This window comes from Aulonocara stuartgranti (genome assembly GCF_965226115.1).
Source record: "Aulonocara stuartgranti genome assembly, chromosome: 18".
Lineage (NCBI taxonomy): Eukaryota > Metazoa > Chordata > Actinopteri > Cichliformes > Cichlidae > Aulonocara > Aulonocara stuartgranti.
In genome coordinates, this window is record NC_138954.1 from 10,730,180 (window position 1) to 10,754,407 (window position 24,228).

At 40.7% G+C, this 24,228-nt stretch overlaps 1 protein-coding gene across 1 annotated transcript; it reads right to left on the bottom strand.

Annotated features, from left to right (window-relative positions):
• Positions 1 to 271: 271 nt before the first annotated feature.
• mppe1 (metallophosphoesterase 1) lies at positions 272 to 23,100 on the bottom strand. The gene is made up of 9 exons (XM_082514122.1): positions 22,546 to 23,100; positions 22,309 to 22,417; positions 20,278 to 20,381; positions 15,376 to 15,456; positions 10,305 to 10,413; positions 9,888 to 9,968; positions 3,285 to 3,407; positions 2,898 to 3,038; positions 272 to 1,281 (listed from the first exon to the last, which is right to left on the bottom strand). Exons 1-9 carry the CDS (start codon positions 22,794 to 22,796, stop codon positions 1,096 to 1,098), a joined length of 1,185 nt encoding a protein of 394 aa, XP_082370248.1. The 5' UTR covers positions 22,797 to 23,100; the 3' UTR covers positions 272 to 1,095.
• Between the last annotated feature and the right edge of the window lie 1,128 nt (positions 23,101 to 24,228).

Below are 24,228 nucleotides of genomic sequence, written 5' to 3' on the forward strand. Positions count from 1 at the left end.
AGAGTCAAAACCATCTTTTTAACCACAGCTAAAAAGATGAAACTGGGTCAGAGTTAAGGTCTGTTCTATAGAATTTATAATCCAATCAATCAATAAATAGTGAATAATTTAATATAAAATAAACATAGTGGATTAATCCTGCACATTATTAAAGTAAAAAATGAAGGTACTTTGTTATACTGTTGCTAAAAGCTGTTTTCTTAGTTATAAAATGACTAAAATAAAAAACAACCAAGCAAACCAAATGCAAAAAACCCCAAATGAAAACAAATTTTGAACCGATTTTCTTATATTTTATTTCACATGAATCTGCAAACATAAAATATTTGTACCTATATATTAAGGATTTCGTCTGTCGCGTGTGATAACATCCTCCCTCGTCCACCAGAAAACTGTGAAACAGGCTTTAAGATTCTGATTATTTATTATGTACAGTTCATCAGAAACGTTCCAACGATTTGGCAAAAAACCTTCACAAACATTTGGCACAGAAAATCAGCAACAATATCTTTTTGTTTTTTCTCTGATATGCGTCATAAAAACAATGAGGAACCCGGATGGACTATCTGACATCGACGACAGAAACGAAGAGTGTTCAGAGTTGAGTGAGATGATCAGTGTGCGTTCACATCGGCTCACAGGTAACATCAGAGAGAAGAGACTTAAAGCACCTTCACCACCTTAAACCAGACCAGGGACAGTTAGTATTTACATATTTACTCCTTTGATTTGTGCTACCCGTGCCACGCATGCGTACTTTCTCACTCAGCGGTGAAGTCAGTGACGGTTACTTTTCCTCCGAGGAAGTTAAAACTGATGATTTGTAAGAACAATTGGGCCTCCGTCACAGGCTCTAACATCACCATCGCCATCATCAGTACCAGTAGTGATTAACTCTGAGTCCTTTAAAAACATTTAAAAATCATATAATGTCCTTCACAGTGCCTTTAAACACCCGGACAAACAAATCAAGGTTGTGCAGACAGATTTTTTTTTTCTTGTCGTTGTTTTTGGTCCACACAGAGCATCCTCACATCAACTTACACCAAATTACCAGCTTATGGCTCTGTCCCGGTGGGCTGTGGCTAATGTAGTTCACAGAGACTTGTGTTTCCCCAGCAGGCAGAGGCTGAGGCACTGCAGCAGGCCTTTCATCCACAGACAGTGAGCGAGGAACAGCAGCAGCAGGCAGGCGCCGGCCGAGCAGTAAACGCTGATCACCGTGCTCTCCTCCGGCAGGAAACACTTGGACAGCGTGTAACTGCTCGGTGACACCGTCGCCTGGGAGAAGAAAGGGGGGAGAAGTGAGAAATAACGTGAGTTAGAGGTGATGAGTAATGTTTATACTGGCAGAGGTGGCTGCTTAGAGCTCTTCGTCCACCAGAGGGCCTCCGAAGATTAAAAATAGGAGCTCATTTTGAGTTCCTTTCTTCCTATTTTTTTTTTTATCTGAATGAATCAGTTTTTTTTTATAGCCTGTAAACAAAGGAACAACAGATTCAACAGAATCTCACCTCAGCAGATTGTTTACTATATAATTAAACACTTTATTAAGAAACTATTTGTATGAAAGAAAAACATCAAATTTAGGCCACCTGATTCTAGCTCACTATTAAGTACTGCTGCCTGACATAAGGTGGTTTCGGGGAGTTTGCGTGTCCTCATTGTTCTGAATGTTTCTCTGTCACAGATATTGGACAAAATCATGTTAGTTTAATGCTATCTTTGTTTTCCTCTTAACTTTATTTTAAGAGTTTCTGCTTAAATCAAGTTCAAACAAAAGCCTCCAGAGCAGCAAAGGACAGAGCACATAGTCAGGGACATATTCTCACCTGGAATCAGGATTTTGTAGCTTCTGGGATTTTGAGTTTTTAAAAAGAAGAAACAGGATAATTTCTTTCTCAAATATGTTGGAACAATAACTCAAACCTGAACTTTGAGGTGCTGGTTTGGTTTAATATGCCATTTGTCAGCTCAGGACACTCTCACAAAAAAGATTCAAAATCTTCACCTCCTTCCTTGGTGGAAGTGAAATTGATGCAAACGTGGTTGTGGATCACGGATCCGCGGCTGACAAATCTCCAGTAACTTTGTCATGCTGTCGTGTCAATTCGGATTGAAACCTCTGAAGAGTTTTTCCAGCACCTTGTTGAATCTAAACCATGAAGGCAGCCATGGAGTCAAAAGGGGGTTCAAATCACCACTGCCCTAAGCAATCATTCATGCTCACATACACGCCTACAGCCCATTTAGATTCGAAACAGTGGCTGGATGTTGGGAGCTGAGGGTCATTTTGACTTGCAATGAATTAGAGCTGCATTTGATGAGCGTAACAACCTGTCCAGGGTGTACCCCACCTCTCGCCCCATGACAGCTGGGATAGGTCCAGCCCCCACAACAACTCTGAATAGTATAAGTAGAAGACAATGGATGGATGGATTTTCTATAGACATCTATAGTTGATATATGTATATTTCTTACCTCTATAACTGTGAAGTAAAACCTCATATTGTGCCAGATGTAGTTTGTAACCAACTGCTCAATCCCTATTGATTCTCCTGAGGGAAACATCTGGCACAGCTGCTAAATTCTCTGATGTGTTCATCAGCTAGTTGCTTACAGTGTTTGCATGCTCAGCAGTGGCTTTCAAAGTATATCTGCTGGGGCCAAAAACTACTGTACGCCACTGAGACTGAACCATAACAGTAAGGTTGTGCACTGGGCAGCTAAACAGAGAGAAAAGGCAATCCACACAGAAACAGCCCAGCCATCCGGCAACCTTAATAATCTCTCTCTATAATACAGATTAATTCGATTATTTTTCATCTATTGCTGTTTGAAAAATGCCGACTTTAATTCGCACACTGTAAAAAGTTCACGATTTTGCTTTCACTCACAAGGATGAAGCTGGGGTTGTTTCTGTTCCTCCAGCTGAAGGATGGCACGCTGATTTCTGGGTACTTGTTGTCATGGAGAACCTCACATCCGCTGTGGGTGTGTCCGCTGAGGATGAGGCGGGGCTTAAACCACTGCAGCAGCTGAGGAGAGAAACCCATAACCGCTTCAGAGGCTGGTTGCTGCTCCCTTACATCACCAGTTTCATCATCACCATCATCATCACCATCGTCGGCTGTTTCTATACGAGACTATTTCTGACGGCGGGCTGTTGTTTGCCGTTTTAATTGGATGAAAACACTTCAGAACAGATCTGCGCTTTGAGAGAAAAGGAAAGAAAAAAAAAGACAGACAGCGGAGGCGGTGTGGTGAGACTGCAGAGTACTCACTCTCTGTGAGGCCTCCTTCGACAGCACGTCGTACTTCTCTCTGAACAGCAGGTGTCGCTCTTCAGGCGGCGCGGCGTCCTGTCCTGTGCAGCCAGCGTCACTCACTCTGTACAGAGGATAGTGCTGCAGAACGGAGCACACAGTCAGGGAAACGTGCATGGATTCGGATTTTTCATGGAAGAACAGGAAACAGGCTGAGGGGCAGCTCAGTAACAGCATTTCTGGTGTCAAGTTTTTCACCCAGCCACGTAATTCCCCTATCAAACAGTTCATAAATACATCTGCAGTGATCCACGTGTCTAAACAGCCCTTTGCACAGGGAACATGGAGAATAACCACGTTCCCCAAAGTTTCACGATGCCAGACATGGTTCTCCTGCCACTCTGCGTTTCACTGGACTTGAACGTGTAATTCTTCCAGATAGAGCGGGCAATCCGTCAAAGTCGCTGTCACAGAGAGAGTACTGAATCGTAACACTCAACACACCATGACACTCATGACACCTTCTGGACTGAATGATGATTTTAGTTGAAAGGGCTTCCTCTGAAGGAAGTTTATATAAAGCATGGATCCCAGAGTGTGCGGCGTAACCTCGGTCAGAAGTTTCAACCTGTGTCATGTGACTAATTAAACCAATCACCTGCTAAAATCTTGTATATAAATTACAGGACGCTTTTCTCATTTATCTACTTAGTGCCTCTTTATTTCCTCTATCCTCTCTATCCCGCCTGTGACTCAGGAATCAATCTCAGCACACAATGATGAAGGATGTCTCTGTCCCTAAAATGCATTGGAGAGCCAGAGGAGGCTTGCTGGAGGAGCTATAATCCTTGGATGCACACGCGGAAGTGTTTCTTTGCCTGTTGTGTATAAAAGATTCATGCACGCGCTTGGAATATACTGCAAAAAGAAAGGCTCTTTAAACAGCTATCCTCTTTATATGCAGTTTCAGTTATTTAAGTACATCAAACCTTCCTGTGTGCGATTAAGAAAAGCGTCTAATATCTTGTCACACTGGTGCACTGTTACATTTACGATCATAAAATACAGCAGCAGTCGGCTAAATAAAAGGAATTTATGATGTGGTTGTGCCAACATCAGATTTAATTGGCATCACTTTAAAATGAACCACAGAGGCGAGGATGTCTCATTTTGTCAAATGACTGCTGCCTCGACTCCTCTCTTCTCGTGTCTCCCTATCGCCTCCTCCGATCTCTGTTGGGAGGGACTATGAAGCGAGGAGAGGAATCAAGGATGTATCAACTGAGAGATGTAAATGGGAGGTTTTTTAATCATGCTCTCCTTTGTTCGTTGAAATAGCCAAAAAAAACGAGACTTGTAAAGTTTCTCAGGTGTTACCTTCTTACCTGTTCAACTTTGGAGCTACAAAACTTTGGTTTAGCACTACAGATGACCATAATAGGATAGTGCATTGAACTAGACTGAGAGACGCACAATATTGCTAAAAGTTTTCACTCATCTGTCTTCACATACATATAAACTTGAGTGACATCACATCCATAGGGTTTAATATGATGTCGGACCCTTTGCAGCTTAAACATGAGGTTTAGGGGTGAGTTCATTGGAATTTTTGATCATTCTTCTAGAAGCACATTTGTGAGGTCAGACAGCCATACAGACAGGTGTTCTATGGGGTTGAGTTCTTCCACACCAAACTCGCTCATCCATGTCTTTATGGACCTTTGTGCAATGATGCGCAGTCGTGTTGGAACAGGAAGGAGCCGTCCCCAAGCACAAAACTGTCCAAAATGTGTTGGTATGCTGAAGCATTAAGAGTTTTTTAAGAGCCCCACACCATAATTCCCCCTCCACCAAACTTTACACTTGGCACAGTGCAGTCAGACAAGTACCGTTCCCCTGGCAACCACCAAACCCAGGCTCATCCATCGGATTGCCAGATGAAGAAGCGTGAATAGTCACTATGCTCTATATCACTGCATGATGTAAGGCTTGGATGCAGCTGCTCAGCCACGGAAACCCATTCCATGAAGCTCTACACACTGTTCTTAGGAAATCTAACATCCACATGGAAGTCTGTAGCGACCAGTGTTGGTCAAGTTACTTGAAAAAAGTAATCAGTAACTAATTACTGATTACTTCCCCCAAAAAGTAATCCGGTTACTTTACTGATTACTTATTTTCAAAAGTAATTAATTACTTAGTTACTTAGTTACTTTTTAAAAACACGATTTACAACCTGAAGAGGTGATAAAGCGATAGATCTTTCAGCCCAATTCTACTTTTTCTACATAATCCATCATACAAAATGTAATCAAATGGAAAAGTCTCTTTTTTTAACTTGTTTTATCAGTTTTAATCTTTTAACTTTATGCATCAAGCAAAAATTTTATTATATGCAACATTCTCTGACTTGAATAAATTAGTTTAACATTTAAACCTATTTTCTACACATTCCAGCACATAAAATAAAATATTTTTTGTGTTTACACTCACTCTTTCAAATAGATGCAAGTAAAACACAGCAGAAAATCAATAAAGTCAAAGACTCAGCAGTCCTGTTGCTCTATTTTCACCTGTAAAGCAGGACTGGGGTAGGCAGAGGTTTACCCCGGTGCAGGTGTGCCGCGGTCAGTTGAAGAATCCGCGAGTTTCAAAGTAAGGTCAGTACTTCCACGCTTTAAACGCTGCACGCTCATACTCTCTCCCACAATCGATGTGATCCATTGTTGATCTGCACACAGCTGTTGTCACTAACGGCGCACTCGCTTATGTCACTGTTGTGAGACATTCTGGCAAAAAATCACAGTTTTAGTAACGCAGTAACGCAGCGTTCCTATGGGAAAGTAACGGTAATCTAATTACCGTTTTTGCAATAGTAATCCCTTACTTTACTCGTTACTTGAAAAAAGTAATCAGATTACAGTAACGCGTTACTGCCCATCTCTGGTAGCGACTGCCTCTGCAGATAGTTGTCACCTCTGCACAGTATGCACCTTAGCATCCACTGACCCCATTATGTGATTTTAGGTGGTCTCGTTGTTGTTCACTTCCACTTTGTTATTGTTATTATTAAATTTCATAACTGGACTGCACAGTTGGCATCAGAGATGGGCATAACGCGTTACTGTAATCTGATTACTTTTTTCAAGTAACGAGTAAAGTAAGGGATTACTATTGCAAAAACGGTAATTAGATTACCGTTACTTTCCCGTAGGAACGCTGCGTTACTGCGTTACTAAAACTGTGATTTTTTTGCAAGAATGTCTCACGACAGTGACGTAAGCGAGTGCGCCGTTAGTGACAACAGCTGTGTGCAGATCAACAATGGATCACATCGATTGTGGGAGAGAGTATGAGCGTGCAGCGTTTAAAGCGTGGAAGTACTGACCTTACTTTGAGTTTGATTCCATAAAAAGTGACAAAAACATTAGTGTCCATCGTGCGTGGGAAGAAAACTTCTTTTTACAGCGAAAAAAACCCCTAAACTTCCGAGCAAGCACCGAGTGCGCAACGACGTAATGAGAAATTCACAGAGAAACTCGCGGATTCTTCAACTGACCGCGGCACACCTGCACCAGAGTAAACCTCCGCCTACCCCAGTCCTGCTTTACAGGTGAAAATAGAGCAACAGGACCGCTGAGTCTTTGACTTTATTGATTTTCTGCTGTGTTTTACTTGCATCTATTTGAAAGACTGAGTGTAAACACAAAAAATATTTTATTTTATGTGCTGGAATGTGTAGAAAATAGGTTTAAATGTTAAACTAATTTATTCAAGTCAGAGAATGTTGCATATAATTAAATTTTTGCTTGATGCATAAAGTTAAAAGATTAAAACTGATAAAACAAGTTAAAAAAAGAGACTTTTCCATTTGATTACATTTTGTATGATGGATTATGTAGAAAAAGTAGAATTGGGCTGAAAGATCTATCGCTTTATCACCTCTTCAGGTTGTAAATCGCCTCCTGAGAGTGACCCATTCTTTCACAAGAAGCAGTCTGCATGTCTAGGTGCTTGATTTTATACACGTGTGGTCATGGAAGTGATTGGAACACCTGAAATCAATGACTTGGATGGATGAGTGAATACTTTTGACAATGTGGTGTGTCTCTCTCAAACATTCAAAACTGAGCTTTGCCACAAAAAGGAGCACATATTGTCCTTTTCAGATCTGCACACACAAGCAGCCCGCCATCCTCAAAAAATAAAGTTAATAAAGGCAGTGTCATAGGCAAATGACAGTTAATCTCTATTGCTATTTAATGCAATTTCAAGGGCGCTTCACTTAAAGGCACAACTGTTTTCTGCGATCAACTAAAACATAAAACACCTGACCTTTGTGCTGCATATTTTACCATCAGATGCCATAATTTGATGGGTTTGGAGAGAGAGGTGACTGCCACAGTTTTATAACACAGGATAGTGTTATTATGAATTACTGCCTTCATAAGACAGACAATATGTTCACAAATAGTAAATATTCCCTAATTTTCTGCAGGTCTGTACTACGATGGAATTAAAGTTTGAGTTTTCAAAACAGGTAATTAGAGAGTCGAACATTTTTGAACCTCATTTCATTTTCTGTTAAATCGTATATTTGTAAAATAGATAATTAATTCTCTTATGCAGACACGTCTCCTAAATGTAAAAAAAGCTGACAGAGCATTTAAGTAGATTGTTCGATGTCAGCTTCAAACACAGTTGCAGACCTGTTGTAAAGCAGCGTGTAATGGTCATTTCATAGAGTTGAACTTACAGCTTAACCCAACATCCCTGCAAACCACACAGCAATCAGTGGACGCTGTTTTCAGGGTCTTGTCGATCAATCGCTAACCTTTAAAAAACATCACCTTTATCTCTAAATTTGGTTGAAAACTAGGACGGGTAAAGTCGTATTTTAAGGCTGATGCAAACATTTAAATTCAGCCTCGTTTCAGTCATTCATTGTTACTCCGCTGAGATATTTTCTGCTGATTGGAGGCCTAAAAGCTCTAAATGATGTGCAGCTGTTGAGCCTAAATTGTTGTTAAATTAGTTTCAAACGTGAACGTTTGGTACACGTCTGGATCACAAATACTGTTCAAAAAATGCAAACATATATATATATATATATATATATATATATATATATTTTTTTTTTATATAACATTTGGCTGAAATTTTATTTGGTTGTTTTACACCATTTATTTCAATATATAATAAAAAAACTGTAGTTTTTTGTCAGTGTCTGTACAATGATTGATAACCTTTTTTAAGATTCCCAGTTTCAAATATTGAGATCAGTGTATGAATAAGTGATCCCTGTGAGCCAAGAGCTCCATCTTCACGCAGTTTTGTTTTTTCTGTTATTGGCTTAATGTGATATTATTGTGGTATTCTTAGACAACTCTGGCTGTGACCACTGAAACCTTCATTGCCTCCTGCTGAAAGCTTCTGCTTGTGAGGGGCAGCCAATTAGAAGAAAGCGAGGTTAAGTGAGAGAAACAGTTTGAACTGGGGGCCAATTTTTTGAAATTATTTGCAACTGTGGTATGTGGAAAGCAAAAGTAGAAATATGGAGATGGAAAAGCGCATGATAGGTCCCTGTTAAGTATAAAATGTTGAACGTCAACCGTGTGTTTCCAAAATCAGTAATTAAGTATGAAGTTCTAAATATATTAATTGATTACAGGGTCAGCTGAGAGGAAGACCCAAATGCAGATAGAAAGGCTGGATGAAAAAAAACTGACAAAGATCTTTAATTAAAAGTCTGATTAACCATCGTCCAAAGAGGAAAACATCAAAGTCACAAAAGCGAAACTAACCAGGAATGCCAGGAGGCACAGAGGATGAAGGCAAGAAGCTCAGGAGGGAAAACTGACAGTCCAGCAAAGACAGAAAGAAAGACACAGCTAGATATACACAGAGTGCTGATTAAATAGGTCAAAAACAGGAAGTAAAACCACAACAAGACGCACAGAGAACCAAACTCAAAGGTAAACGCGAACACAGACACAGGAAGGAAACGGAGAAAATAGAAACGGAAGAAAAAAAGCAGATGCACACCAAAGAACACAAAATGATTTTTTTGTACATTGAAAAACAGATTGGGTACCGGAAGCGATACCTTCCCAGCATGACTCAAGTTTGACAGACATGCACCGCTCTGCACAGCAGAGAAGAGATTATTATTATTATCATAGCTGAAGCTGATGTGAAGACTTCAGCATTCTAAATGAAACCATGAGGATATTTTCCAGAAATACTACTTTGTAGAAAGAAATTTTGTGAAGGTCTTTGTGTTGTTTTTCTTCTGCTGGAGCGCAGCAAGAAGATTCTGCCCTTAGGAAAACAAAAAGAGAGACGTAGACAAAAAAAAAAGACTACAACTTTGGAAAAGAACTTTTTTTCCCTCCCTTCTTTTGTATCCAGCACAGGCAGCTGAATTTTGCACAAAATGAGGTGTTTGGATTTTGTTTCGTCCACAGCGTAGAGCTGGGACGCCACTCGGGGGCCATAACAGAGACCGATAACGCATTCAGTGTACGCTCGGGTACGCGAGTGTTGAAAAGGCTAATCACGTCTTCCGCTGCTAAATGTTATCAGCTTCTGATGAAGTCTGAGTGGAGTCATGCAGTTTACCTGTAACATGATGGGGGGTGTGGGAGGGTAGAGCTGCGAGCCTTCACAGCCGTCCATCACTCCGCTCCCTGACTGCGCGCTCTGCAGAGGAGAAAACATAAAGAATTCATCAGCTGTCTTGTCCACAACCTCACAAAGCATCCTCAAGCATCAGGTAACATTTTTATTTCATATCGCTACACTGCCTCTGGTTCTGGTGCTGTGTGCAGAAAAAAACCCCCCTAAAAACTAAAAACACAAACCAGGCGCCACTTCTAATGTGCTTTTATAAACACTGGATGTGTAAGAAGATCAAAACACCTGCTCCGGGTACGTCTTAATTTTCTGTGCGTGCATCTCGAGTGCCAGTGGCAGAGTGCATTCGAGGCGCTGACAGTGTAAAAATGTGCGAAAGACTCCTAGAAATTTTCCTCCCACCTGAAGAGAACAGTTGAGGTCCCTGGAGAGTTTGATCAGCTCTTTTTCCACCGACTGGCAGATGGGACAGCCGTCGCCGTGCAGGGCCACGCTGTTCACCAGCAGAAAACTGACGAGAGAAGGAGATTCTCAGTTAGTCTGGCAGGAAATGTAGGAAAAGCATCGTTATCAACAAAACAACATCCCAGTATCATTGGCTTTTAAGTAGATGGCGAACCTGTTAGAAAACAGTTGCAGTTCTCAAAGCCGCATCTGAATTCGTTTGGAGTTGCGTTTCTGGCCACCTGACAAATCTAAGTCCAATATTCACTCTCTGTTTTTTACCAACTCCAGAGGGAAATATCTGGCTCTGTGTTCGCCAGCTTGCGGATAACTGTGTGCGTCTGCTGTCTGGTGAGCTGAAAACGTGTGATGAGAGTAAACCAGAAGAGTAAAACAATGAGCCGGGCCCGTAAAGGCGAGGGCGAGCTGCGGATCCAGAGCATTAATCTCTGTGTATGTGTGGCCCTCCTTTTTTTTCGCATTGCCACAATGTTTTCACGTCACCTTTGATACATTATTATAAAATTATTGCTTACAGCTGCTTTAAATAGATCCTAAAACTAGAGCTCACATGGAGGACAAACACTGCTGCACTGTGGGCGTTTTACATCAGCGCCGCTAAAAAAAAAAAAGGGAGAAGCACATAACCATTCTCTGGGCTTTTTGTTTAGATCCTTTTATAATATATTACAACACAACAAAAGGCCTGTTCTCATGTAAATGTAACGCAACAAATGCAAATATGTTACAGCACTGCTGCAGGGAGCACAAGCATTTACTGGATGTTTTAACCCTAAAGTGACCAGTCGAGAGTTTCAAGGATCATTTATGACCTTATTATATTTCATACAAGAACACTGCACATTATCACTATCTATGAGAGACGTTCTAATGTGTTCTAATGCAATTAATTGGCGTTTTTTCAGGTGTTTCAGGTGATTTTTGCTGGAATAAAATCAAGCCCCCAGCCTTGTTGTCTGTCTTTAAACACATTTGTGAAAGAATAGGAAAGCTGCTCCTTTATCACAGCAGGTACTTCTGCATGTTTTGATTTAGCAGTTTTACACCAGATGGCCTTCTGACACAATCCTGAGTGGGGGGATACACATTTGTGAAAGAATGGGTTGTTCTAAAAAGCTCACTGAATTCCAACTTGGTGCTGTAATAGGATGCCGACCGGGAGCTTCATGGCTGAGAAGCTCCTGTAGGTGGAACGTGTAGTTGGCACAGTCACAAGTCATCACAATCTTTTATTACTTCCACGCTTCTGTTTTAAATAAAATCTAAACACACATCCTGTTACTAGTTTGTCTGAAATCTTTTGTGCAGAAACATTTTAAACCCAGGTTTCTGCAGCACTGCTCTAATTCTGTTAGCCACGGTTCACTGTCAGCATCATTAAGTGGTGATAAGAATTGTAAAAATCTAAAGCCTAAAAATTATTTTTAGAAGTATACTGGAGTCATTAAGCTCCGTTTTATCTCTACAAATGAAAATACTAAATGACACATGATGACCGATGACAATTATAAACGAACGTGGACAAGAGAACGTGTGACATCGAGGCACAAAGAAACCAGAATGCCAGTGACGTAGTAGCTCATCTAGCTCTCGATCCACCACAAATCACAGGTTTTGTAATGTGTGAAGTACAAAAAGAAAGTGATACGTTTTGTTCTCATAGGTTGGCTGAATTGCACAAACTAATGACAAATAAAAATCCTCAGTTTGTTTCAGTAAAATCTGACCAGTTCTTGAGGAAATGGAAAAATCTCATGGTCTGTGAGTTTCGTAGATATTTTGGAGAGTTTTCATTATTATTTAGTCTTTTCCGTGACTATTCTTGAATTTTAGTTTTTTGAATTGCTTGGCTAGTTTAGCTGTCCTAGTGTTTTTAGACTTCTTAATAGATATTTGATTCTTTACGTTATTCTTGCCTCCCTAATGTCTTCTTGCATTTTGTCGTCTCTGTTATGTGAGTCCCCATTTAGTTACTTCCTGTTTTATTTTGTAAGTCTGCTCTCTCTGGTGCCTTGTTGCTAGTTCTACTTCTTGTGTTATTGTCTTAATTAGTGTGCATTGTTAGGCTGGTGTTTCCACTCTCCCTGGTTAGCCTCACGTGTCTATTTACAGCCTCAGCTCCTATCTGTTTAAGTCATACTGTATCACCGTCTGTCTTTCCTTGTGTTTGACTTAATACCCTGCATTTGTTTCCCTTTCCTGCGAATACCTGACAGAACAGTACCTGTAAAATGGCAAATATGACCGTGACCTTCAGCACAATTCTGGTAAATATGCATTCAGCGATCACTTAGTTGGCTTTTGAATTTTTGTGAGTTCATGATTCATTTTGGTTTTAGAATAATCTATGTGGGAGTTTTGTTCCTAGTTTCTTTTGTATTATATGTTATCTTGTTTATATTCCTCACTATCTCCCTGGGTGAGCCTTTTATCTTATCAGTTGGTTCTTAGTTTTTCTATTTATAGAGGAGTTGCTTTAATTTAGCCCCCCCTCCCTCCTTCTAGAAGTAAAAAGGGCCTTGTTTGTTCTTATGGTTCAAGTTTTAGTTGTATTTAGTTGGATGCCTTCAGTGTTCTATTCTAGGCTGTGTTGTGTGTAGGGCTGCCACAAACGATTATTTTGATAGTCGACTAGTCACCGATTATTTTTGCGATTAGTCGACTAATCAGATCATCATCCATTGGATGTAAAACGTTCAGCTTATTGCACCAGCAGCATCTGCTCTTATATAACTATCATTAGCTTACAGCTTTAAGTGTTTAAGGTATGTGCTAACTAAAAATAAAGACAAGATGATAGTTTATTACATTTTAATGAAATTTGCAGATTGTTTCGGTGAAGTTTAATAAACTCCTTGCTATCTAAAATATAACAGGACACTGGAGAATATTCTTGAGCATCTCACACTTCTGATAATCAGCTGTCTGCTTGACGTTTATTCAGCTGTGTAAAAACTATAACTTTAATCTCAGCCAAACGGATTTACTTAGGAACAAATAAAATACAATAACATTTTTAAGTTATCTAAGTGACTCATATATATTTAACCTGAGCAGCGAAAGACAGCGGTGTGTTTGAAAACGATCTGCCAGGAGTCCAGTGTTCTCACTGTCCCTGTTCTCCCTGCTTGTAGATATGTGTGTATGTAGGTGTGTGGGTGCAGGTGTTTACAGGCACCTTCAGGCCTGGTGGGTGTGGCCCTGGCAGGTGATTGGCCACACCTGAAGACCATGACACACCTGCAGCTGATCAGGCCTCATCGGAGGAGCTACTTGAGAGTGTGGTGGAGCGCTCTCCGACACTGGACAATTGCGTGGCTTCACGTTAGTCTCTCGACCGGTTTCCTAGTTTAGTCTGCTGCATTATGGTGTGTCTGACGGCTGCCTCTGTTATTTTCCCAGGAGTAGCGTGGAGATGAGAGGGCAGCGAACACTCCAGCGTATGATGTAGGATTCATATTTGAATGACCGCAAGCTGCCCATTTCCTAAGGCACTGAAGGGGCCACAAACCATAACGTTTCAGAGCTGGTATGATCCTCTCCTGGAGGCTGTCTCTGCTCTGTGCCAAACATGCATCCTAACTCTGAGCATGTCGCACATTTTTTCCACAGGTCTGCTCTTTGTCTGCGTATTCACACACACAAACCGTTGTTTGTGGACAGCAAAGGCTCTTCTCCTGGCATGCTTTGCATACAGGTCCAATTTTCTGACTGCAGAAGCAACTCTGTTACCTGCAGATTTCTTCCTGACATTTGTGTTCCTTCAGTTTTCTTTTTGAATTTTCTGGGCCTGGCAGTCCTGCACAGTTTGGGAGTCACTTTGAATTCTCCGCCACTTGTACATAATTTTCCTTGCAGTCTAATGATTTATTTCAAATTATTACAGACTTCAGTCTTTTTCCTGAAGACTCTAAGGGGTTCTTTAGATCTTGGCCTAATGGCGCACCATATTTCAGTGGCAAAAAAGACCAACAAGAAGTTTAAAATAAGATGTCTGCTACTCCCACAGGCAGCTCTGATAATCAGCAAACCTAACAAATATATGTAACCCAATATAAGCCATACTTTTTCCATGTGACTGCTTCATTTATGCCATAAATTACCATGTTAACTAATAAATGTCCATTTATCGACTCATTTGTTTTATCACCATTATTAACAGGCACTGTTTCAAATATGTTTAAATGACTGATTAGACTGCCGGAGGAAATCATTCCCACATGTTATAATTTTACAATTATTAATATTTAATAGGGCTTTTTTTTTTTTTCTTTTCCTTTTCCTAAAAGAAACCTTGCAGCATGGCTTAGGTTTACATCTGAACAAACCTCTTCTGGAACAATGTCCTGTGGACAGATGAAACCAAAGTGGACATTTGGTCATAAAGCAGCACCCCTGGCAAAACCCACACACAGCATATCAACAGAAACGCCTCGCACTGATTGCCACACACAGCAATCGAAGAGTCACGATTTGCGGTTGTTTTTCAGCCACAGGACCAGGGCAACTTACTATCATTGAGTTGACTGTGAACTTCACCATAAACCGAAAAAAAGCAACATGCCATAGGTTGCTGTTCATGTGAGGTTGTATTTATGTCATTTTAAGACGTGCTAATATGTCCTGATGGGTAAACCCTACAAACAAGACTGTATCTAATTTTCCTGAGCGTTTCTCCTTTTATTTAAGCTGTCCTGTAACAAGTTGTGTTTAAAGCTGAACACAAGAATTTCACAGTAGTTGAATATTAAAGGGTCTCATCTTCATCCTATCTTATAATCCATCATATTATGGAGGGTACTTTGTTTTTAAAACTGAGCGCAATCTCCCGACACACAATTAAGACCTCGGGAACAGTTGCCTGGCTCGTCTAAAAGCACCTCTGTGGCACAGGCCGACTCAGGGGATTAAACCGTCGACCTTCCCGCATGCTGAGTCACATGTTTGTCCTGCAGGCGTGTCACCAGTTTTTATGTTTACATTTATGTTTCACCCTCCCGTCACTCACTTGACGCCCTTTTTGGTGACGATCCTGGTGGAGGAAGCGTTGAAGACCTTCTCAAACCGCTGCAGCTTGAACCAGTCCATCCTGCAGGGAGACACAATACGCTCATCACACAGCACAAAAACCTGCTGCTCAGTCTGCCGTGTCTGCCTGTCTATCACGCACCGTTACATAACAGCTGTGCCAGCATGCTTCCCGCTGCTCGGCTAGAATCAAACCACATAGGAGCATGTCTACAAAAGCTCACATTTCTGAGTCACACATGTCAAATACCAAGCATTTAAAAAAAAAAAAAAGCATGACATTGTGTTTTCTTCCCCTGAGAAATTAAGAAAAGAGTCTCCTATAAGAAGGCTGTTACATGCTGGACACAATGAACACAACTTTTCTGCAATTTAATGCAATCCATCACAAAAAATGTAGTTTAAAGAAATTACCAGAAAGACAATAAAACCTCAGTGAAACCACCTTATTAAAAATAAAAGCTAAAATCTTTTTCCTTTATGACTTTTCTATGGGAATTCTTAACAAAGGCAGTGACGAAATAAATAAATCTCTTCATCGCTCATCTTCTGCTTTCTTTTTTTAATAATTTCTTTTTAGATTTCTTCTTAATTTTGCTCCGAATATCACCACAATCTTACAAAATCTTATCAGGGTTTTTTTAACAAATAAATCTCCTTCCTGAAAACGTTGGGCCAACCAACAAAACAAAAAAAGCACATATTAACATAATTTCTTAATGGCCTTTGAAATCAGTGGGCTCTGTCATAACTGGCCACAGCTGAATATGAAGGGTTGCAAGATGATTAGCCATTAAGGAGGGAAAAAAAGAAAAGAAAATTACCTTTAATTTTAAGGCCATTTAACTCTCCTTTTGTCTTGTAAAATATTTGACATTTTCTCATCATCGGGGTGATAAAAATGACGCTTAAAGAAGGTAAAACTTGGCTTTCAAGTGCTAACAGGAATGTGTCACCTCTGATGAAGGGCTGCGAGTTGCCATTTTTTCCCTGCTTGAATGGGTCACAACATAAAAAAGTGGGGCGTGTGAACGCCATTTCAAAGCCTTTTCCATGACTTGGACTTGAGACAGCTTGATGTCCAGAGTTTTGTCTTTGAACACTCTCAAACATGCCGCGTATAGGAGGAGAAGCCGTGCTTGTCAGAAACTTCCATTAGAGCATAAAGAAAAGAAAAACTACCGTGTCATAACTGCACTGAAGGGAGGATGTGGCGACAGTTGATCAATTAGATCAAATGATCTGTTCAATAGTTTAAAAAGCATGCTGAGAAAACATGTCAAAGGTTTGCACACTATTTGGCTCCAATTTAACGATGCTTGAACAAAGTATCTTCTTTGGATTTGTGTTGCTTTCCTTTCGGTGTATCTCGCACCTAAAAGATGTTGTATAGATTTGTGTAGGTCTGAAGGAATATTGTAAGATGACCAGGAAATTCGATGAGGGGCACATTGTGATTTATTTAGTGTGTCTATTTTGTTCTACAGTTATCCAATCCAATCCAATTTTATTTATAAAGCACTTTAAAGCACAGGAACATAGTGCTGTACAGAAAATAAGTTAAAACAATAGAATAACAGAAAACAGCAAAATAAATAAATAAAACACATAAAACATAAAATTAAAACAGCCCTATATTAAAACAAAAACAAGATAAAACAGCATCGAATCACCTAAAAACAACTGAAATAAAAATAAAAACCAACATCTCACGTGGTGTCAAAGGCCAGGGTAAAGAGGTGGGTTTTCAAGAGTGACTTAAAAACAGATAAAGAAGAGGCCTGTCTAATCTCTAAAGGAAGCTCGTTCCACAGTTTTGGAGCTGCTACAGCAAAAGCACGACCTCCTCTAAGTTTACGCCCAGTCCTGGGTATCTTCAGGAGCAGCTGATCAGCTGACCTGAGAGAGCGGGTGGGTGTATAAGGCTGTAGCAGCTCAGAGAGATAAGATGGGGCTAGGCCATGGAGAGCTTTAAAAGTAAATAAAAGAATTTTAAAATGAATCCTAAAAGAAATGGGCAGCCAGTGAAGTGAAGCTAAAACAGGGGAAATGTGCGCAAACTTTCGAGTGCCTGTTAAAAGACGAGCTGCGGCATTTTGCATTTTGTAGATGACTAATATATGATGCGCTGACCCCAATATAAAGTGCATTACAGTAATCCAGCCGAGTGCTAACAAAGGCGTGGATCACTGTCTCAAAGTGCTGCCGTGAAAGAATTGGCTTTATTTTTGCCAGCTGCCTGAGGTGAAAGAAGCTAGATTTTACCACTGCCTTAATTTGATTATTAAACTTCAGATCACAGTCCACTTTGACCCCCAGGTTTGTGACAGTTGGCTTAACATACTGGGTCAGGGAATCTACATACACATTGGGGGTCTCGGTGGGGCTACCAAAAACCATCACCTCTGTCTTTTTATCATTGAATTTTAAAAAGTTAACAGACATCCAAGCCTTAATGTCATCGAGACACTGAAGTAATGGCTGTGTAAGGTATCTGCCTTTTTTCTTTAGAGGGACATAGATCTGACAGTCATCAGCATAAAAGTGGAAAGCAATGCCGTGCTTTCTCAGTACAGAACCAAGAGGAAGCAGATATAAAGAGAAGAGGAGGGGGCCTAGAACTGAGCCCTGTGGGACACCACACAAGAGGGGAGCGGAGGACGACACATAGTCACCGAGACTGACACAAAAAGTTCGCCCCGCCAAGTAGGACCTGAACCACTCCAGTGCTGTGCCCCTAATGCCCACCAGTGCTCCAAACGAGAGAATAAAATGGCATAATCCACGGTATCAAACGCAGCTTTTAAATCTAAAAGCACAAGAACAACACAGTCCCCAGCGTCAGTAGCTAAAAATATGTCATTAAAAACTTTTAAAATGGCTGATTCAGTGCTATGAAAGGGTTTAAAACCAGATTGGAAAACCTCTGAGACATTTTGCTTTTCCAGGAAGGCCATTATTCGGCTGTAAACTACCTTTTCAAGAATTTTGGAAAGAAAAGGTAGTTTGGAGATAGGCCTGTAATTTGCAAGAACCGTAGGATCAAGAGCAGGTTTTTTAATCAGGGGTTTGACTACTGCATGTTTAAAATCTTTAGTTAGAGCAAGATCAGGTGAACTTGAGCCATCCATAAGTTATGCATGGAAGACTTCCCATGATACACTGAACACTTCTTCTTCACTCCATATGGAGTTGGTTTATATGCTGCTATTATATTATCTAATTATTATGAATAATGTCATAAACGTTTTTTCTTCCCTCTGCTGTGGCGTGAGTTTTGTCCTGTTTGCTGTTTGTGGTCTCTGTGTGTTGTACCTTTGTTTTCCCCTCATTCCCTAACCGGTCATCAGGACTTCTTCCTCCCTGATGTTCTTTGCTTATAAGGAATTGCTGGTTTTCCTTTCTCTAATACTGCATGCACTTGATCTCACAAAGAACCTAGAAGATGCAGATTGTTTTTCTTTATAGTCTCTGAAATAACTTGTCGTTAAAGATAAGACTTATAGAATCAAGATCTTCTGTGCAGCCGTTAGCAACATCTCCTCACAGCAAGAAGGCTGAACCTTCCCAAGGCCGTTCTGTGTGGAGTCTGCATGATCTCGCTGTGCCCAGCGACATGCACGTTAGAATAACTGGTGAGTCTAAAGCAGCCGTGGATGTGAGGTAGATTAAGCGCTTAAAGTATAAAAAATAAAAGTGCTGTTTGGGTAAATGTTCTTGGTCAGCACTACATAACTGCAGTTCCACTTCAATGAGACGTGGCGTCTCCTTCCTTCTTTTTATCCAACCTGCTATCAATATAATCATGTAATCTTTTTACTGATTTTATTTATTTTTAACACTTATTTTTACAGACACTTTGTGTTTTGCATAATGTATCTGAAAATGCATTCTGCTTCGGTTTATCAGACATTGAATTTTCTGTTGTTTTGCCGTTGGTGTTAACATCCATCAGATCTCCAGTGAACCGCAGAGGGTTGGGGTTAAGTTGCATTTTAGCCAGAAGCCAAAAGAGACTATTTTCAAAAAGTAGACGATGCTGCCTGTTATTCCTCCATAGTTCTTCTCTTGTAATATTTCTATTTGGTCGTGCAGATGGAATTACTATACAAATGGGTTGATGTGAACCTAACCCTAAACGAACAATACCAGCAGTTCATTAGTCTGTCAATATTTAACATGTAGCACAAACCTCCCTCTTTACAGCTCAGTACTGTCTTGAAACAGCTGGGCACAGCTGTAGCTTCCAGCAAACAATACTCAAGCAGTGTATTTGTTGCTGAATATTTTCATCTGTGGATTAATACACGCTTGCTGTATTACCAAGCTGCATGACGGAAATGTGAGACTGCCTCCAATAAAAACACTACCTTTAACACCGATATTAGTAAATCTCTTAGTTTTTAATGTGACTTGTTAATATATACTACGGTGAAAGCACCACATTACTGCTACAGCAACAAGACAAAGCAAAGACCCTCCAGCGATGGCTTCAGACCTGACTGCATGTGATGCATCCAGCCACTGCTTTGTCTTATTAAAACTGCCTCATGGAAATATTCAATCGCCTCCTTGCAGTTTATGTAATGTAGACAAAGTCCTCTTGCTGTGCGGTGTAGTAGTAGGAAAGACAGTTATTGACTTTTTTGGGTGCCACATTTAATGTTTCTCTTGCTTTAAAAACTTTTCAAGGAGGCAGGTATTTCTGTAACTAGGGCAACAAAGAATAGCGCTGAAAATCGTTCATACTGAGTCAGAGGTAAAACCTGTGCTTAATAGAGAAGTCCCTCAGGCAAAGGCCAAGTAAAACCAGATCAACCGGTCGCAGAGTAAAGGTTATGTAATGAAAACTGAAAAACAATAGCATACAGAATGTGCTTACTCGTAATGGAAACCGATGTCATGATTTCCAACCAGTACAACCAGTTCCGTGTCAGTGGAGTGTCTGAACATCCTGTGGAAGCGACGCACGTCGTCCTCCCAGTGCTGCGGAGAGAACGACACGAACACAGCTGAAGTTTCAGGCCTCAAACAAGAAAAACTCCCCGAAGAAGCTCACAAGCGTTAATGGGATCTCTGAGGGTCGCCCAGCAGCCCTCACGGGCGGCTGAGATGAGTTGCTTTCATTCAGATTCAGTTTTGCTTCTGCGGGACTGAAACTGCACACAGAAACAGCCTTTAATTGCATCAGTGCTGTGGGTTTCATACGTCGTGTCTCTTATTTATAGAATTTATAGGATGTGGGAATTTGGAGCAGTTTTCATCTCTGATTTGGCCACATTTTCAAACTAAATGTAACTATTTATTAATCAGTTAGGTGATTTAGAGGATTAATGAGTGTGTGGGAAAGTATGTGGATTAAAAAAGCAGAAGATTTGATTCTTTTTAGTAATTTTTAGTTAAACAATATTTGGTTGTCTGACTGTCGGATAAACAAAGCCGGCAGTTTTTCCGAACATTTACAGAAGAAAGAGTGAAGGAAGATGCCTCAAACAAATCGTAAATCAAGCACATAACACCAAATATCATCGTTTTCAAGTTCTTCTATTTCACGATAAGCTGGTTTTCTTCATTTTTTAACACCATATGTTCAATATCTTTTGGTTTTTGGTCAATTTCTGAGGCTTGAGGCAAAATAAACACTTGGTAGATTTGCAGAATGAGCAAATAGGAGACTATTTCACTAACAGAGTGATCTTTAAAGTCAGTTGTAAGGCGAATACGACACCCTCGCCTTGATTTTCATTCAAAACAGTGAGACTGTCGACAGAAAAGAAACCAAACATATTTGAGCGCAGCTTCACATTTTTAGACGTTCTTGCTCTGCAAATTTAAAACTGGTGAATGATATTTGAGAACACGCTTCTTTTTGCTTACACTGAATAGCTTTTCTTTGTGGGACAATTTTTGAGGCTACAACCAAAACGATGAAGTATTTGATCAGTTAGGTTGCTCGCAGAATGAATGGTTATGGAACTGCTGGTCATTCATCAAGCAAACATCCAACACGGCTCCTGAATTTGGGGTCTGAAATGTGCCAATTTGTTTCTATATTACTCTTTATACTGATTTAATTTAAATAAGTAGGGTTTTGGACTGTTAGCAGAGCAAAATGGGGACAATTTTGCACCATTTATTACTCTTAGCATATTTTATTCTGTGTGCAAGCTCTAAATCCTTCAAGTGGAAGCCAGTCACGTCGTGAATCAACCACAAATGCTAAAATCATCATGCTTTTCTTTCTTTCATACCACTGTACGTTGAACACCTTTGCCCTTGTGGCCAGTTCTCTAACCACAATAACTAATTTCAAGATGTCCTCTTAAGCTGCAGGAGGAACTCCTCAGACACAAATGAGGCAAATGATTAGCCAGCAAAAGAAATAAATGACAGACTGATCTATTCACCTGCTGCAGATCAAGTCTCAGTACTCTCAGCGTGAATTCAAACACGCAGGCCCTTCCTGTTTTAACACAATACAAATTAAAAGAGTTGCCATTCAAAGAGTGAAAATGAGGAGGAATCAGCGAGTGGGTGGGTGGAGGGAAAAGTAGATTAGAGGAGATTTTACTGTCTGAGGCTTTGTGTTGTGTTCCTCTCGCTCCACTTGCTTCTATCTGTCTTGACAGATTCCATTTTATAACCCAGTAATAGATTTCTGAGCATTCCCAGAAGCTCCCCCCCAACACACCAGGATGGATGTACCATGGAGGGGTAAGAGGATAACTGGTGCAGCTGTTTTCCTCAAAAACCTGCAGCCTCTGGGGCCCGGATGGTAATAAGATTAGGATTATTATGACCAGAGAACACAGAGCTTCTGCTCTGCATCTACATACTCGAACACCATCATAATTATCATAATGGGGGGGGGTGCAGAGCAATGCAAGAAGAAAAACAGGGAGCTCTACATTACCTTCTGCGAGCTCCACTTGCCTTCGTCGAAGATGTCCCCGAGAATAAAGACTATCTCGGGCCTGAGCAGCCACAGAGCGGTCTGGAAAGCCCTCTCCATCTGCCATTCCCTGCGCGTTTGGACACAAGTCAGCGTTATTGGATGTTGTTGTTTACAAATCACTCCTGCAGAGCCCCGGGCACAGACGGACGGATGGAGGGCAAATATATATGAGAATACATGCAAATGAATTATTACCTCCTCAGCTTGTCAAACCAGTGTCCTCCGACGGCTCCGAGGAGGTGCGTGTCCGACAGCACCATAGCGCGGACCGCAGAGTCCACCGAGTGGCCGTCGATGCCCTCTCCGCCGCGAGCATGGCTGATCTTCGGCCAGGCGCACTTGAGGATGGTCGGAAAGTAGATGAGATACTCGCAGAAGAAGAAGGCGCCGCCGACCACCCCAATCAGCACCACCGCAACCACCCATTTGACGCTAAACCTCGGCATTTCTTTGTTATTCGGCGTTCGGGATGCCCTGAACTGGCGCACTGGCGGTGATGGAGCGGTCCATGAGGCATCTTCACCTCGTCCAGACCCCACGGTTTAGGTCTCCAGCCGCGTGATGCTCATGGCAAGCTCATCTGGATAAAAACAGGCTTCGCGTGGAGTCCGGTTGATTCCGAAAATAAGAGAAAGAAAAACAAAGTTTTAAAATGCGCCTTGATTTCAAGGGGAAAGCAGTGAGAGAGAGAGAGCAGCCGCCAGCCGCTGTTTCTAAGTCGTAGGCTCTCATGCGTTAAGCTGGAAACAACACATCCGGTGTGCGTTTTCAAAATAAAACGGGTGACACGATATCTAGGGGACACAAAAACTCCATGCTTTCTGTAGTACAGTATATAGCAGAGGTGGGACCAAGTCATTGTTTTGCAAGTCTCAAGTAAGTCTCAAGTCTTTATCCTCAAGTCTCAAGTCAAGTCTCAAGTAATGTCAAGCAAGTCAGAGTCGAGTCTCAAGTCATTGGTGTAAAAGTCCGAGTCAAGTCACAAGTCTGAAACTTTGAATTTCAAGTCCTTTCGAGTCTTTAAAAAAAAACAAACGAAAAAATAATGTTGCAGTTATGCTAAATGTAAATATTAGACCATGTAATTTTAAAATCTGTGTTTTTCTCAACACATACAAAATAGTGAACTTAGAAAATATACACAAATTGTGAAATTGCACCTCTTTAAAATGCAGCTCAATTAAACTTAGCTCCAAGAATAATTTTCACCGACAGTTCTGAGATACGCTGCATGTTATTCTTGGATGCGGTTGTAGGACCAGCTTTAAAATCGCATGACAAAAATATCATACACATTAAAAAAAACTGTATCACCAACGTAGCCTGGAAAACATTTGCTAGTTAGATGAAGTCAGCTATCTCATCTTAGCATATTTATATGCATATTTATAATCATACGGTTGTTGGAGTGAGCGCATACACTCATGAAGTTTAGTAACTTCCGGTCACTGCAACAAGCCCAGGTACAGTTTACCGCCGGATGGCTACAGGACCTTGAAATGCACCGTGTAGAACGAAAGACCATCGTACGTATCATAAGTTTACCAGTCTCACAAATCGTCTTCATAAATACACATTCGTTAACCGTTTATTAATAGGACCTTTGAGCTCAACGGTAATTAATTAGTAGTGGAAATAATTTCTGGTACCCATCACAGAAATGTAGCAGTGACAATAATATTGTATGCTGTAATCGTACTGGACAATTAGTGATACAAAAAACCTGTTTTATCCTGTGAATAAAAGTATGTGTTTTTGTCAATGTACCATAATAACAGAAGCAAAACGCAATATTGTGTCAGGACAATTCACTATTTATGCACAATAAACAAAGGAGCATAGCGCGACAATTTCTGTTCAGCGCCAGACTTGCCTTTA